The 16977-nt window shown below is 40.8% G+C and overlaps 1 protein-coding gene across 1 annotated transcript in view; it reads right to left on the bottom strand.

Moving 5' to 3' along the window:
- Window positions 1-7062: 7062 nt before the first annotated feature.
- The window catches only part of SPRY3 (sprouty RTK signaling antagonist 3), a 65338-nt gene continuing 55423 nt past the window's right edge, over window positions 7063-16977 (bottom strand). Inside the window, exon 3 of the mRNA XM_079765166.1 lies at window positions 7063-13393. Within this exon, the coding sequence (XP_079621292.1) occupies window positions 12424-13290 (867 nt within the window). The 5' untranslated portion in view covers window positions 13291-13393 and the 3' untranslated portion in view covers window positions 7063-12423. The remainder of the gene's footprint in view (window positions 13394-16977) is intronic.

Raw genomic sequence — 16977 nt, 5'->3', positions numbered from 1 at the left:
ACATACAATGGAATAAAGATTGTCTGTTCAATAAATGGTTGGGAAAATTGGGCCAGATACATGCAAAAATGAAACTAGACAACTTCTTACACCATACACAAGAATAAACGCAAAAAGGATTAAAGACTTAAATGTAAGACCTGAAACCATAAAAGTCCTAGAAGAAAACATAGGCAGTAACCTCTTTGACATCACTCTTCGTAATATTTTTTTCTGATATATCTCCTTGAGCAAGAAAAACAAAAGAAAAAAATTAACAAATGGGACTACATCAAACTAAAAAAAAAACCAACCAATCCAATAAAAAAAATGGGCAAAGCCGAAACCGGTTTGGCTCAGTGGATAGAGCGTCGGTCTGCGGACTGAAAGGTCCCAGGTTTGATTCCGGTCAAGGGCATGTACCTTGGTTGCGGGCACATCCCCAGTAGGGGGTGTGCAGGAGGCAGCTGGTCGATGTTTCTCTCTCATCGATGTTTCTAGCTCTCTATCCCTCTCCCTTCCTCTCTGTAAAAAAATCAATAAAATATATTTTTAAAAAATGGGCAAAGGACCTGAATAAACACTTCTTCAAAGAGGACATGCAGATGACCAATAGACATATGAAAAGATGCTCAATGTCACTAATCATCAGAGAAATGGAAATTAACACCACAATGAAATATCACCTCACACCTGACAGAATGGCTATCATCAATAAATCAACAAGTAAGTGTTGGTGAGGATGTGGAGAAAAGGGACCCTTGTGCACTGTTGTTGGAGATGCAGACTGGTGCAGCCACTATGGAAAACACTATGGAGGTTTATAAAAAAAAATTAAAAATGGAACTGCCTCATGACCCCGCGATTCCACTTCTGGGAATGTATCTGAAGAAACCCGAAACACTGGTTCGAAATAATAAATGCACCCCTCTGTTCATTGTAGCATTATTTACAATAGCCAAGATTTGGAAGCTGCCCAAGTGCCCATGAGTAGATGAGTGGATAAAAAAAGCTGTTGTGCATTTACACAGTGGAATACTACTCAGCCATAAAAAGAAGGAAAGCTTACCTTTAGCAATAGCATAGATGGACCTAGAGAATATTGTGCAAAGTGAAATAAGCCAGTCATAGAAAGACAAATACCATATTATTTCTCATAAATGTGGGATCTAATGAACAAAATAAGTTAATGAACAAAATTAAAACAGACTCATAGATACAGAGAACAGACTGACAGCTGTTAGAAGGGAGTTTGGGAGGCTGGGTGAAAAAAAGTGAAGGAACTAAGCAACAAACAAACAAACATACAATAACTCATAGATGCATACAAGAGTATGGTGATTACCAGAGGGAAAGAGGGGTGGGGTGGTAAAAGCTGGAAAAGGAGGGATAAATAGTAACGGAAGGAGACTTGATTTTGAGTGTTGAACACACAATACAGCATACATATGATGTATTATAGAATTGTACACCTTGAACCTATATCATTTTATTAATCAATGTCACCCCAGTAAATTTTAATAGTTATCTGACATTTAAAAGGAGATGACTGATAATTCATTCAAGAGCTAATCTTAAACTCTGACAGACTGAACAATGGAAAATCCAGGATTATTATCTTGTTGTAAACATAATGTGATTGAGTTGAAAGCCACAACAAAACAGAGTTATCAGCTGTATACAAATATCTGTATGCACATGTATATAATGTAGCCAAACTTACAGGAGACATCATTAAATTAAATAAATATTATTTCCTTTCTTTAAAAAAAAAAAGCACAATAGTTTTAGCCATAGTTCCTGGGTCAAAACCAGACACAGAAAGCCTAAGTAACTTACAAAGGCCCATAGCACATGATGTAGCAAACTATAATCCTTTGGATGAAATTCATCAAGACTGTCTCCTCCTATTTCATATTGTCTTGTGTGCTTTTACATTTATTTTTTTAAAATTCAATGTTGCTTCTGGACTTTTAGGTTATGCTCTAGCCTTTTATGCAGTAATTGCCCTTTACTCTCTCGGTTCCCATCTCCATTCTGTTTATTTGATGTTCTCTTGAAATAGATTTCAATGTTCCTACTGTTAATGCCTGATACCACAACCACATTTGACCCTTCTCTTAGAACTACAGACATTCTGATTTCTTTGTACACGTGCTATTTTATGCAGCTCATCCTAGGCTCTTGTGGCAATTTTTGTTGGGCAAAGTACAATCACTCCAGTGGCAGTAAAGCTATTAGCAAGGAGCTTTTTGAGTTATATTTTCTAGGAAATCATAGACCTCTAAAACATGGCCTCTAACAACCCAATTTTTTCATTGCCTCTTAATTGTTACCTGAAAGGCAGCCCCTGCCTGAGGCAGGTCAGGATTATAAGTGCCCATCACTATATTTTTAGGCTTCTTGATTCCCGTAAGTTGCTTGTCTCTGTACCTCCCCCTTACAACAGAAGGCATTTCAAGATGAAATTATTACTAAGTAGATTTTCTTAACTAGCTTGCAATGTGACATATAGAAATACCTAGCTTATTCATGGCTTGTTCTTAATTTGTTAACATGGCTCAGATAAGAGGAATAAAGGAGTGCTTTGTTAAATAAATATATTTTTGTATTTAAAAATAACTTTCAAATAAATACTTAAAAATTGTTGGCAAAATGAATGATGAATTAGGAATGTGTATTATACTTTCAAAATAAGGAAGACACAAGAGGTCCATTTTATAAATGGTACAGAATTCCATTTTTACCAAATAAACAAGTAGCCAGATGTATGGCTCTTAGGGGAATAGAAGTGGCCCCCTCTGGAAATTTCTAATATCTGGGGTGGATATGACAGGAATGGGTCTGGATAATCTGTTCTGGGGCCCTGGAGTTCAGGAAATGTGTTCCTTGTAGTTACAGATCATTCTGGGGACACTAGATCCCCAAATAATCTACTTCCTCAGATTAGCCACATCAGAAAGCCCCTTCCCTCCTTTCTGGCTTTTATAGCAACAGCTCTTCCTCATAGGCAGCCCTCCCCCCTGGCTTCCTGTGCATACTGCCTTTCAGAAGAGACATCCTTTTTTTACTCCCCCCTCGCTCTCCCCCGCCTGGCTCTAACCTATGACAGGCCTTAGGAATAGTCCCAAAGAAACTGTGGGCTAATTCAGTCCTAAGGCCATGCTATAATTGATTGAGTATAAGAAGTCCAGAGATCCCATTACTTTTATATATCTTTTAAGAACATTCTCAGGGAGGGAAAAAGAAAGAAAAGAATGATCTCTGTCCTCAACTCCTAATTTCTTTGATTGACATTAAGGCCAAGTTCTGTTTAAAGGTACATACAACCCACCCAAGTGTTAAACCTTGATGCATGTTACCAGGCAGACACAACACAGAAATGATTGTTATTAAAATAAAAACAACTTTTATTATGTTGTTTTAGAGACTCAGTCTCACATATGTGTTTTACATTAATTCCCTCAAGTATAACATTCCTTTGTATTTGTGCACAACCTCAGACATTAAAAAGTGCTTCGCTTTAATGACTCTCACAACATCTCTAGCCTTTATTATCTTCATTTTACATATGAGAAAAGCAATGGTCCAGGGAGACCACGGAGTAGAGAAAGAAGCAACATGGTATAAAGGCAAGAACTCTGGCCTAGGAGTTAGAGGGCTTGAATTCTCATACTCCTAACTGTCCCTAACTCACTGTGTGTTTATGAGCAAGTCACTCGCCCTCTCTGAGCTTCAGTATCTGCATTTATAGAATGAGATGATTGGGCTTTCTAAACGCTGTTTCAGTATTATAATCACCTGGGAGCTTTAAGAAAATCCATTCCTTGGCTCCACCTCCAAAGATTCTGATTTCATTTGTCTGAGAAGACTGTGATTTGCACAACACCACACTGACTCAGAAGATGCCAATCCGAGGAAAGTCACAAATCCAGTCTGGTATTTCTCTCTGAAGGAGAGAAACCTTGTCATTGAGTATAAGATCCAAATACTGTGGGGCATGTCCTAGAAGGGAGTTTGAAAGGCTGAGAGTGTTAGCAGGCATATTCTAACTTTGAACCTCTAGGGGTGAGCTCAAGGGCCCCATTCCATCCACCTCTCTCCCTCTCTCCCTCTCATGCGCAAACACACACACACACACACACACACACACACACACACACACACACACACACACTCATTCCAGTGGAAGTGCTGTAGGAATTTGAAAAAAAAGAGTGCTGATATAAGTCAAGGACAAAATGGAGTTCAAGGATACAACTGCACTAAGAGGTTCGTGAAATGGAGTTTTAGGTGAGAGAACCAAACTGATTTCTTTCACATGGCTATCTTTTCTTAACTTTTGTTTTTCTTCCTGGACCCACATTTGCCCACTACTTTTTTTTTTCTCTCTTTCCGTCAATAGAGCTTATATATTAAGATGGGCCTAGAGGCTTTTTCTTCTTGGGAGGTCTTCACTCCCATTGGAAGGGGACCTTTTAGAAGAAAATTCACAGTAAAACTTTTTAAGCCAACTCATCTCTGGTATTAAAAAATAGTGGTTTTTCCCTACTATTTCCCTTTTAGTGTTTCTTTTTGTTCATCCGAGTGGTAAAATTTTGAAGGCTAAGATTAAAGTGTGGGCCTAGGATAAAAGGGACATAGACTTCAAAATGAGCCTCAGGATGCATGTATGATTCACCTCAGCTTGTCATAATAGGAGAACATACAGGTGACTTGAGGTTAAAACCCTGTATTAATAAAACTTTGGTGTTTGCCTGAGAAACTGTATCTGTTTTTTGTTTTTTTACCCTTAGTAACTAGCAACAGCAGTGTTAGTCACTTCTATGACTTGGGGGCTTCCAGATTCTTGTCATCTGTGTCTCTAACCATCAGAGATATGACCATTATCTGATACAGTCAGTTAAAAGGATTGCTTGAATAGTTGGAGAATGACAACTCATGGGTCAGGATTATCCCCTTCTTTTCCAGAGGCCTGGTCATCAAATACATTTGGGAGCAACACATACAACTTTGATTGTAATGACAGCAAGATCCCTAAACAATGAGCAGTGTCATTCCAAAGATGTCCTTTGAAGGGCTATGTGTCTTGTCCATCCTGGTCTTTGAAAGCAGCAGCACTGGTAGTGTTGTGATGATAAATTTGAGGGCCAAGATAAGGATACTGGCCTAGATTAGGATAAAGGGAACAAGGATTTCACTCTTATCAAACCTTAGGCCAGAGGTTCAAAAGGGGTACTAATGAGCGCATATGATCCAGCCTAAATTACCAGAGTAGAAGACTAATTTAGGATTCAGAGGTTGAGAATTTTGGCTACATTCACAACTAATAAAAAGTCTAGTGGATTACTACAAAGTTTTTGATCTGAGAAATTAGAAGTTTGGGATTGGAATGAAAGGAGATAGGAGAGGCTGCAAAGGTCAGGCTTAAAGAGAGAAAAATCAAGAGCTTGGTTTGAACACGTTATGTTTGAAATCTTTAGAGATATCATAGTAGGGATGCGAAATAGGCAGTTGAATATATGAGTGGGAAGTATAGGGGAGCAGTCAGGCTGGAGATATAACTTTGAGTCATCATGTAAATGGTGCCCAAAGAATATAGAGAAGCAGCAGACAGTGAAGTCGGAGGAAAACCAGCAGAGTCTGTTATTCTGGAAGCCAAGTAGTAAAAGTGTTTTTTAGGAGGACAGTGTAGGCAACTGTGTCAAATGCTTCTTGTAGGTCAGGTACAATGAGAACTGAGAAGTAATCAATAGACTCACTAAATGGAGGTCACTGGAGAACAGTTTTGGTAGATTGTTTGAAATGATAGCATGATTTCATTATTCGCCTTGGAAATTTTTCAGAATTCCCTTATGCTCATCATTTCTTTTTTAAAAATATATATTTCTTTATTTTTTAAAATATATTTCTTTATTGATTTCAGAGAGGAAGAGAGAAGGAGAGATAGAAACATCAATGATGAGAGAGAATCATTGATTGGCTGCCTCCTGCACCCCCCGCCCCCTACTGGGGATCGAGCTGCAACCCAGGCATGTGCCCTTGGCCAGAATCGAACCTGGGACCCTTCAGTCCGCAGGCTGACGCTCTATCCACTGAGCCAACCTTGCTAGGGCTCATCATTTCTTTTTTAAAATAATATATTTTTTTATTGATTTCAGAGAGGAAAGGAGAGAGAGATAGAAACATCAATGACGAGAGAGAATCATTGATCAGCTGCCTCCTGCATGCTCCTGACTAGGAATCAAGCCTGCAACCCGGGCATGTGCCCTGACCAGGAATCGAACCGTGACCTCCTGCTTCATAGGTCGATGCTCAACCACTGAGCCATACCAGCCATGCTCATTTTTTCTTATATGAAAAAAGAAAAGAAAAAGAATTAAACCAGTGGAATGCATTCAGTGTTTTTTATGACTTGACCATAAATATAAAACCACATCAATGGGGTGTTTTCTTCAACTAGATGCTTGACTTCAGGTAAGAATGGTCTATAGGGCACAGGGAATTATTGTGTATGAGAATAAAGGATAGTATACCTCTTAGAATGTGTCTAGCCTCCCCCTCTGAGAGCATGCCCCAGCCCTTCCCCTCCCTCTTCTTCCCCCGGCAATGTGCATCTTTTAAACTCTAAGGGTCCCCACAGACTTGCAACTAAGGGAGCAGTGGGCAGAGGGCCACTCGTCCCAAGCTAACCCCCTGAACCTGTCCCCAAGACCTCCTTTTCTCAGACTTCTCAGTGAGCCAAAGCAGCCCAGCCTAGGCTCATTTCTTTCCTATAACACTTTTAGAGAACCAAAGCAGGCCCACCTAGTCTCTCTCCTCTTGCTTCTTCTATCCTAGGCCCTTCCTTGTTTCACTGTCCCTAGCTTTAATAAATGTACTCTCAAAATCACCTGGACTTGTGTTGTGAAATTTTTCCTGTACAACGTCAAGAACCCACACACTACAGGCCAGCCGGAGGCAGACCCGCTCCAGGCCGGGTTCCTGTTGGGAGCACTAATAGCTTAAGCCCTGCCCTCGCTGAACTTCAGTTTTCTCACCTGTACAACTGGGAAGACTGGATTGGATGTTAGCAGAGGGCCTGTCTAAATGTAATATTCTGAGAGTGCAGGTTAAGAATCAGATGGGGCTGAGAGGAGAAACATGAAATGTGAACAGTGAAGGCTGGGGAAATGGATTGATCTGTAAGATTGGTCTGATAGCAACAAACCCCATGATCTACTTCTAGGTTCCTCTGAATTTCATAAGCCTCCCAGTAGTTAAAATAGTAGGAACTTGGTACACCCTCCCATCATCCATATGTGAGAGAAAAAAGAATGTCTATATGGTGCCATCACAATTAGTTGAAATATAAAAAATCCAGTCAACCAACAGAGTGTTTTATTTCCACGTTACAAAATAACTTGTTTAACCATTTTTTTCCTGAATTTATTAACTTGACCAGTTTTTCTGTTATTGTGCTGATGGAGCCTAAATGAACATATGCGAATTGCTGTACTGTACATGCATTGGCTTAGACATGCTTTTTGAAGAGCTCAGTACAATAAAGTTTCTTTTTATACTAAGAAGGCTATCTTGAGACTTTGTTACTCCTCTACTTGTACTAGAACTTAATTTCCATGTAGAAGGAAGCCCTTCAAAGCACGTCAGAGAAGACATAGATTCAGGAAGGCAAATTTAGTACATTTCTGAGCACCACAATAAAGCCTTATGTTCTTTAAAGTTATAGTAGGTTATCTCTAAGTCATTTTAAATGAATGTGATTCAAGATGTAAGGAGAAAGCACCAGCCTAGTGTGCACTTTAAGTTCATGTGTCTTCCTCTATCCACACACTTGCCTTGCTGTCGGTAGTGGAGCCGTAATGTTATCCCATTGCTGCTGAGGCAGGAGAAGCCAGGGTACATGCTTGGGCACCCACACATGCGCTACCCAGAAGTAAAGGGGGAAATGATATCCCACGCAGATGGTATTTGACTAATGGAATGGGAGATATGAGATAAATTCTTCTTCTTTCCTCCCTCAGACGGGCTGTATGGAGATGCAGTAGGCCTGTCACATGAGCGTGAAAGATTAGCTTATCATGAAACAGATTGTGGCCAACATAATAATACACTCCTTTAAGTGTGTTCTCTTTCCTTCCCTACCTCACTACTCTTTCTCCTTACTCCTACTTCCCTGGGTATTGCATGAAAGCTTTTGCTTTAAACTCTAAGAAACTCAGACGAAGACATCTGGATATGGAATTAAGTCATAATTCCATTCAAACTCAGAACTACGTGACTCTGGACAGGTTATTTTCCTTTCTGTGCATCTTTTTCTCCAACTATAAAATGTTGATGTTGAAGTAGATGTTTTTACATCTACTGGATCAGAGTAAAAGATTGTCAGTGTGAGGGAGGTGAGGGGGAAAGGTAGGGTATTATACTGTCCAATGGTCATCAGTGGATTGCTTACATTTGAATGAGAAGAATGCACTCAATGTTAACAGCTCCAACCAATCTCAAGTTTCAAAAATAGTTTTAGTTCTACTTTCTGCAGAAAAATACCATTAGGTTTCCCGGGTCTATAAAGAGAAGGCCAAATAAACTCTTACCCTCTCTGTCACAAGTGAAAATACTTCTCTACTAGCTCTACAACATAAGCTGTCTGAGAAATGGCAACTGACTGCAAGCATATTTTCAAAGGGAGTAGTGAAAAAGTTTGTAATGTCACCATGTCGGGAAGCAAGACAGCGAAGATATGATGTCCATAACTATTGCTTCACTCTTAACATAGGAGCACATTTGTTTCAGCTCTTAGGCTGGAGGTGGAATGGAGTTAGGGAAATGACTATATACCATTGGAGGCTTGTTATACCAGCAGAGTTTACATCATGCTCCAGACTTTTATACCTGACTCCAGAGCATAGACTCAGGAGTCAGACAGCATAGGGTCAAATCTTAGCTCAACCATTTACAAGCTTTGTTACCTTTTGCAAGTCACTTAGCCTCTCTGTGTTCCAGTTTTCTCATCTGTAAAATGGCTATCGTAACAGTATCTACATCATAGAATTATTGTGAGCATTAAATTAGCTAATATTGGCAATGTGCTTAAGATCATGCTTAGCACATAGTAAGCACTATGTAAGTGTTCACTACATTTATTATAGCTATCGTGATGAGGGAAGATGGGCTGGAACCAAAGAAAAACTCTTGGCTAAAGCCATATGAAATGTATCAAGGGACCAATATGTAGAAAGCAGTAGAGTTAGGGGGTAACAGATGACTTAACTGCAAAAAAATGCTAAGCAGGAAACACCCTCTAAATATTCTTGTTTATACAGTACATGACACAAAGTCGAAAAATAATGAAAACAGAGCCTCTCTGCAGGATTTAGAGTTCTTTCGTATATATTTTAAATATACATGTGCAATACATTAAAATATATAGAGATGTGTGAATATATATATTTACAAAGGTTATATATATATATATATATATATATATATATATATATATATATATAATCACAGAAGGGATACATATGCACACTCACTCACACGTCCGTGCGCGTACCCCAACAGGACCCATCTATACGTAAACCAGATGCAGCCCACATCAGGCCAACTTGGACACAAGTGAAAGCCCTGACTCAGCAGCAGATTGCAGATTGCAACTGCATTTGAGTAACCCTTCAGTTTCTTCTACCAAGTGTAAGGCCATTTAGAAACACACTGAGAAGAGCTCATCTGGGTATATGGCAGAGCCCAGGGCCCCTCTGGCAGTGCACAATTTGCCTGAGTAAGGACTGCAGGATTGGGTTATCAAGGAGCTATCAAGGAGGAGGGACTTGCATTGCTTTGGGCCCTGAAACTAATAAGCAAACATCCATAGAATAACATTAGCTCCAGGAACAAAGCACTAGTGTCATAGAATCCTTATATATCTCAGCACTAAGCAAATATCAGGCAGAAGCAGAGAGAAGTGTGTGTTGCTACTCATCACCATCCAGCTTGACCCAGAGAACTGGGCACAGCTTTTAAGGGTATATAAGTTCAAAGTTCAATCAGGCAAATTTATAAGATTAACAAAAAAAAAAGTACTTAAAAATTAAAGGATCTGAAAGCAACATAAGAGGTTACAGGTATTGGTTTGGGTTTATAAATTTTCCAAGAAGCCAAACCTTATATATGGCACCATTTGCAGCAATATCATTAACATTATTAATAATCATCATAACATATTTATATATACAAAAATAGAGCAAAGCAATTCTAGAAGAGGAGGTGAACATGAAGGCGTGGAGCTGTGCGCAACCCAAATGTCAGTACACTTCAGGAAGATTCAGAACCAACAATGACTGAGTGGCACATATTTCTATAGTACACATCCAACAGGGGGACATAGATGGTCCCTTCTTTTTCGTCCCCCTGTGTATGACTATACATCTCTCCCTACCTCTCCACCCTGCGATACACATCCATGCACACTTTCAAAGAGATGATATATAAAGTTAGAGTCTGGAAGTCTTAAACTAAGTTGGAGCACCTTCATTTCAAGCAAGTGCCCTCAATCTCTGAATTCTGTAGTGTTGGATTCACGTACAGAGGGAAACTGCGTCTAGTCCTTGCGTCTTTTAGCATCAGTCTTTCGGAGCCTGCCATCATCACTGCAGCTGTTTTCCATCCAAAGGTATTCACAGCACAGGCTCTCAGTACTTTGAAAAAGAGAAGTCAGTTCTCTGTATCATACACCCTTTTCGTCTCAGTTTTCCACCGTTGCTGAAATTTAGGTTCTCAGGCAACTGTCATTGTAAAGTCAGGAGTAAGCACAGTGTGTGCAGCAAAAGGAGGCGCGATGGCAAAGATACAGCTTGGTTAGGACTTCCTTAAATGTTCTTTTCTTTTCCACGCGAGCTTCTACAAGGTGACAGAGCCAAAGGTGGTGTCCACTGGGGGCAGCCCCAACACCTGGTAGTTAATGAGCTACCCACCTTGCACTGTATAAAGATCACCACACTAACTTGGCATGGTTCCTGAAAATTGAATGGGAATGGCTTTCTGTCATTGTTAATAGAGCCCTCAGAGAAAAGTCCCATGACTTAACATGGAACAGGGGAGAGAAAAATGGAACTAGGAGTCAGGAGGCCTGCATTCCAGTCCCAACTCTGCTATTAACTCCGTGTGTGGCCTTGAGCAAATTCCCTTCCTATCTCCAGGTCTCAGTTTTCCCATCTGTAAAATAAGGGCATTAAACTAGATTAACTGTTAAGATTCCTTCCAGCTCTACAGTTTTATGACTTTTGATGTCCATTATTAAGGCCTGAGCCATGCAGTCTCAGGGCAGTTAGCTTCTAAGAGAGAACAGACCTCTTTGATATCCTTTGCTTTGTTCATTTAGCTATAAAGCACGTCTGCCTTTGGCACTTGGGTCAGACATACGAAGTTATGAGCATCCTGATTTACTATCCTACTCAGCATGCTAGTGGAATCTGTCAGTACTATAAGTTCATTATTGGGAAAGGGAGTAAACCTCCAACCAATTAAACCTGGAAATGTAAGATACTTTTGCTTCATATGCTCACAAACCGGTTAAGTGTGGTTATGAGTGCACACACACGTCAGGATATAGACTATTGCTAGTGATCAGTCCGTTACAGTAATCCATTTCCCTTAATGAAAATTAGTAAATAGTATAGCATAGCAAAGTTTGGCGTCAAAGGAAACACCTACGGAGAAACAGCACTTTGGGATGTGTTAGAGAAAGAGGGACAGGTAGAGAGAGCAAAGACAGATCAAACAAGACAGAAATACAAGCAGAGAAAGGATTAGACTGAGAGAGAGAGGGGAAGAAGGAGTAAAAAAAGGGACGGAGACAGAACGAAAAGAGGGACAGCAGAGTGGGTGAGAATGAAGGAGGAAGGAGTCCAGAACAGAGTGATGAAAGAAGAGGAGAGAGGAGAAAAAGAAGACTAAAGAAGAGAAGGGCACTCAACAGGGAGAAAGGGTCAGATTCCCTGGAATAGTGAATGTTGTTCCACATGGGCCTGTGAAAACCATCTAGAAGAAAGCTTTCAAAGGCACAGTGGAAAGCAGAGTGACGCTCAGAGCCTGCATCGAGAGGCTTTGCATTGGGGAGCCCCTAAACCTCCACGTTGCTGGCTCTGCCAGTCCTCAGTGTTCAAATCTCATGCCAATATATCACCTGAATTTGTCATGACAGCCATAAGGGCTGAGATGGTGGGGTGCGAAAAGGTTGGAGAGGAGTGGGGTAGATACTGTGAGAAAGAACAAGGCATCCTGCACCAGGATGTACTTGGCCATTCCCCCTGACACTGCAGGAACAAAATTGGTGAGGCCCTAGCTTTGGCTACTTTACTCCTCCTTCCCCTCTTCAAAGATGAGGCGTTTGCATTACTGATGGGGGCTAGAAGGAGAAAGCTCTGGATCCATTTGGTGAGGAGGTCATACAGACTTCTCCTGGGCCTTGGGGAAGGGCGCACTACCAGAAGAGATTTTTCTGCACACAGTGTTGGTGTGCCTCTTACAGCGGCAGCCTGGTCGCCGGAGGCTATCATAGCCCTGCTGGCAGAGATGGAGGCATCCACGGGTAGGCAGGTAGCAGCACAGGCAGGGTAAGAAGAGGGAGATGAGGCTCATGGCTGCCCAGCGGACAAAGCAAGAGCTAGGCCCACAGGAGCAGGGCTCATCAGCGCAGTTGTCTTCATCATCAGTGGAGCAGTGGTAGAAGAGGCCCTTAACACAGCAGAGACAAGTGCCATAATCGAGGAGGCTCTCGGCAGAGCAAAGGCAACGCTGGTTGCACAGCCAGCAGGAGGGGAGAGGGCGAGATGCTGTGCAGAGGACACATTTGCAGCGCCCACACTCCTCACAGATGAAGAGGTGCTCACTGGGGTGCATTGCAGATTGCTCATCTTCTCCCTTCAGAGCACCATCAACCTTCGGGTGGGCCCCTGTTCCAGGCTGGGTTCGGATGATGGACTGGCCGGAAGGTGAGGGTGTAATGCTGGCCAGGAGCCTTTGATCAGAGGCAGTGGTGCTATGGGACATTGAGCTGGCAATGCTAGATTGGCTCAGATGCTGAGGCAAGGGCTGCAATTGATGGCACTGGCTGAGACTGCGGGGGAGAGCAGTAGGCATGGTAGCCAAGGACCAATCAGATTTGTGGGTTTGCACAATAAGGGAAGGGCTGGAGAGGGCCTGTTTACAGGGGGCAGGAGGCCGGTCCACATAATCATTGCTAGCATGAGTAGAGCGCAGCTGTTCAATAGGCAGGATTTGTTGGAAGTCATCTGTCACTGCAGCATCCATTTTGCCTTGATTCTTGAGTTCTGAGTGGCTTTGGGTCAGGATGGCACTTATGGTGATAAAGAGCCCTTGTATTTACATAGACCTTAGGGAACATCAGAAAATCCTAGGAGAGAAGAAATAGAAACAATTAATGAGAACACACAGGCATGAGTACTTTGCAGGGAACCTATAAAGCTCAGGGCCTATCACCACCACTACCTTGGATCATTTTACGATAGATTTCATGTTACATATTTATTCTGTAATGACCTCACCTACCTCTTTACAGGCAAGTCTGATCTTCCCATTCAGACTATAAAACACTTTGGGAGCAAAGATCGGATCATTGATTTCTTTTGTATTCCATCATATGACTAGGGTCACAGGAGCAGCTAGCTCATTCAGATGCTTGCTAACAGAGAAATCTAGGCCTTAAGCATCAAAATTCTAATAAAAATGGACCCTAATTTCAAACATAAAGGCCACTCCCTGAGGCAATGCTGATGTCAAAGAGAAAGCCTCAAAAGTCTTCTGTGAATTTTTATATATAAATTCTCCTTTCATTGAAATTTGTGAGAAGCATAAATAAACAAGTGAGAAGTGACATTGCTTGATTCAATGGATAGAGGCAAGCAAGCAAGATGCAATAATGGCAGAGATGTGGCAGAGATGCAGAGGGCAGAGATTAGGCTATCTGCAGAATAATAGGAAAAATGGCTTCCCAGGGGGAAAGGATGCCAAGACTAATCATCCTACAGCTCTCCTCATCTTATAGGCTGATTTAACTTATTGAGGAGGTAATTCTTTCTAAATAGCAGTGTGGCTCCACAATCGATTTATCTCTCTCTCTCTCTCTCTCTCTCTCTCTCTCTCTCTCTCTCTCTATATATATATATATATATATATATGTAACACTGGGGCTGAAAGAACCATACAAGACGAGCCCTGAATTATTTTAAATATCACCTATGATTATACTTATTGCCACCCTAAATCAAGTTTTATTGACGGGATTTACTTGGCAGAATCTGCTTGGAGTACTTTTCTCTATCTTTACCTTACACAATACAATAAACTGGCTTTCTTAAAGAGCAGCAATGTTCTTATATCAGATTTAAGCTAAGAAAGCATGTGCTGTATCTCCATTTTACTACAATCCAGAATAGTTGGTGGCTATTCCCTGAAGGATTTGATTGAGCCTAGTATTGTTAATGGTGACCATGAGGAAAACAGTGTACACATAGCCGTTTACTGTATTGCACCACCAGAAGACTGAACAGCCAAAAAGATGTACACAAGGAAACCTAAACACAAATCTAAGAGTCATCCTGGAGGCATTAGGACCTAGGAAACAACATCATGAACAAAGTACATATTTGAAATCCATCAGATTTCAGGAGTCTCAAAATAGATTGATTACTCACACTACTGTATGGGATGGAAAGCTTGAATGAGTAATAGAATGAACAAGTGAAAGAGCATAGTGCTTGATTAGGCTTCCATAAGCAAGCAAACGTGATACTGAAATATGCCCCAAGTTCAATAACAGGAAAAATAAGGATGCAGTTCATAAAGGACTCAGTGGCTAATAATATGACCAGCCTCGTTGCCTTTTGAGGCTATATCCCCATGCAAACCTGTTTAGTTGAATTTACATCTGTTCATTTTTTGAAAAGAAGATTTAATTTGGTTAAAAATAACTTTTCTGGCACATAACATCACAGAACCAGTGTGAGTTGTTTCAGTGTTATTTAATGCAACACGGAGAACGCAGATAAACACTATGGAGAGTCTAAGACAAATATCTGTATAACTTTTGTCAAATCACTTGTTTTGCTTGGACCACAGTTTCACTATCTACATAATTATAGGGATGGGCTAGGTGATTCTGAAGGACTGTCCCCCATTATTGTTTATGATTATATAACTACATCATTTGACAAAAGACTTATCTTCGTCTACACCTTCTACATCTTCAATCCTTGAGGGAAAACTAAGCAACATGGCCTTGTTTATATATTTGGACATTCCAAGGCAAAATTCTCTTTTATTCACTTGGACTCACAGCCTCCTGAAGCCTCGCACCTCTACCTTTGTTGTATCTTTATTAAGATTCATAATCTCAGCATTAGAAAAGAACAGGTCGTTTTCATTTGAACACTCAAATAAACAAGGACACATTGTTCAGCTGACTTGTAGGAGCTATGGATTGGGAAGAATCTCTTGACAAACTTATAAGAAATAGATTTGTTCACCATTGATCAGGCAAAGAAGGTGTGGGGCCCTTCAAGTCCTTTACCCTGTAAGAACAACATACGCTCTGGATTCATTAGACTCGTTGGTTTCCCAAAGGAAACCAGATTCAAAACATACTGAAAATTCCAAGAATCAGTGACTCAAAGGAAGGCACACAAGGTCTAAAAGCTACAGAAAATTATCATATGGGATTCCAGGGTTGTCACCAGGTATCTCAGGGACATGATCAGAAGGTTGAAAGCTAAGCTTGGGGAATTTAGGTCATAATAGAAATGACTCAGAACCATGTCCAAAGGGATCCTGTCTGGGCAGAAAAGGGCATGTGGTGTTTAGGTTGAAAAAGTGTATTTGGATATTGATTAGATTGCTGCAAGATTGAGGAGTTGAGATGATTGGTTAAATGATTAAAGGAAGCTTTGAGCATCAATCTGGGATGGTGAGGTACTACTGTCTTGATTACAGGTAAGGGGATTGACAGGATACATTCAGAAGGTTTCTTCTTGCCCTGTAAAACCTTTTTTTTAGAATGGACCATGGAAGATCTGCAATACGGTGGGCAGTAGGACCTGGGTAAATTCAGGGTGTTGAGTAGGATAAAACAGGATTGGATGACAATAAATTGTTTGCCATTCTGGACGTGCTGAATCCGATCTGAGCTAACAGGATGAACTGAAATAGATACTGTAGGGGAAGGTAAGAGGGGGAAAAAAAGTGTTGAGAAACGAATAGGCAAGAGACTGTTTGCAGTACCTAGATTAGATGAAAAACTACGACTACATGCATGTTTATGATTTAGAAATACACCCATTAAAGGCCCATTCATTGTGAGCAGCAACAGTTAAGAAACTGACTATGCTGTTGGTGAATTGCATTTTCTAATAAATGAGAGACAGAATATACATATCACATATTATTAAGTAGGAGCCAAGGTGATTAAAAGTCTTGGCTGTACATTGATGGGATCTAGTGATTTCTGTCACGTAGTGCCTCTGCAGTAATGAATGATGCATTGTAAACCCACTCCCATCTCAGTCCCTCTGGCCAGGTGCTCATAGCTTTCTCAACAGTTTTTCTGTAGCCCTGAAATTTGCTATGTTCAACCTAAACAGAAATTCCTTTTCTTATGTCAATTTAGGGACTAGAAAGCTAAATCCATTCAAGAAATTCTGCTTGTTAATGAAAGAAAAAAAATGTACTTTCTCCCTGGAACCTAAAATCTGCCATGTTGAGACTAAAGTTGAAAACTTTCCTATCTAAAGCCCTTCTATGCTAACACCTTAAGACAGTTCTGATTTCTATGATAAATCCTTTCTGATACAATATGATTCATCCTCAATTTCAAAGAAGCGGGGGGCGGGGGGGGGGAAGAGAAGAAGGAGAGCCTGGCTCCTGTTTGCTCCCACTCCCTTGGGTTCAATGCTGTTTTGTGCCTTACTGTGTAACGGCTCTGGG

This window comes from Cnephaeus nilssonii (assembly GCF_951640355.1).
Source record: "Cnephaeus nilssonii genome assembly, chromosome: X".
NCBI classification, from domain to species: domain Eukaryota; kingdom Metazoa; phylum Chordata; class Mammalia; order Chiroptera; family Vespertilionidae; genus Cnephaeus; species Cnephaeus nilssonii.
This window is presented reverse-complemented; position numbering and strand designations above follow the sequence as displayed.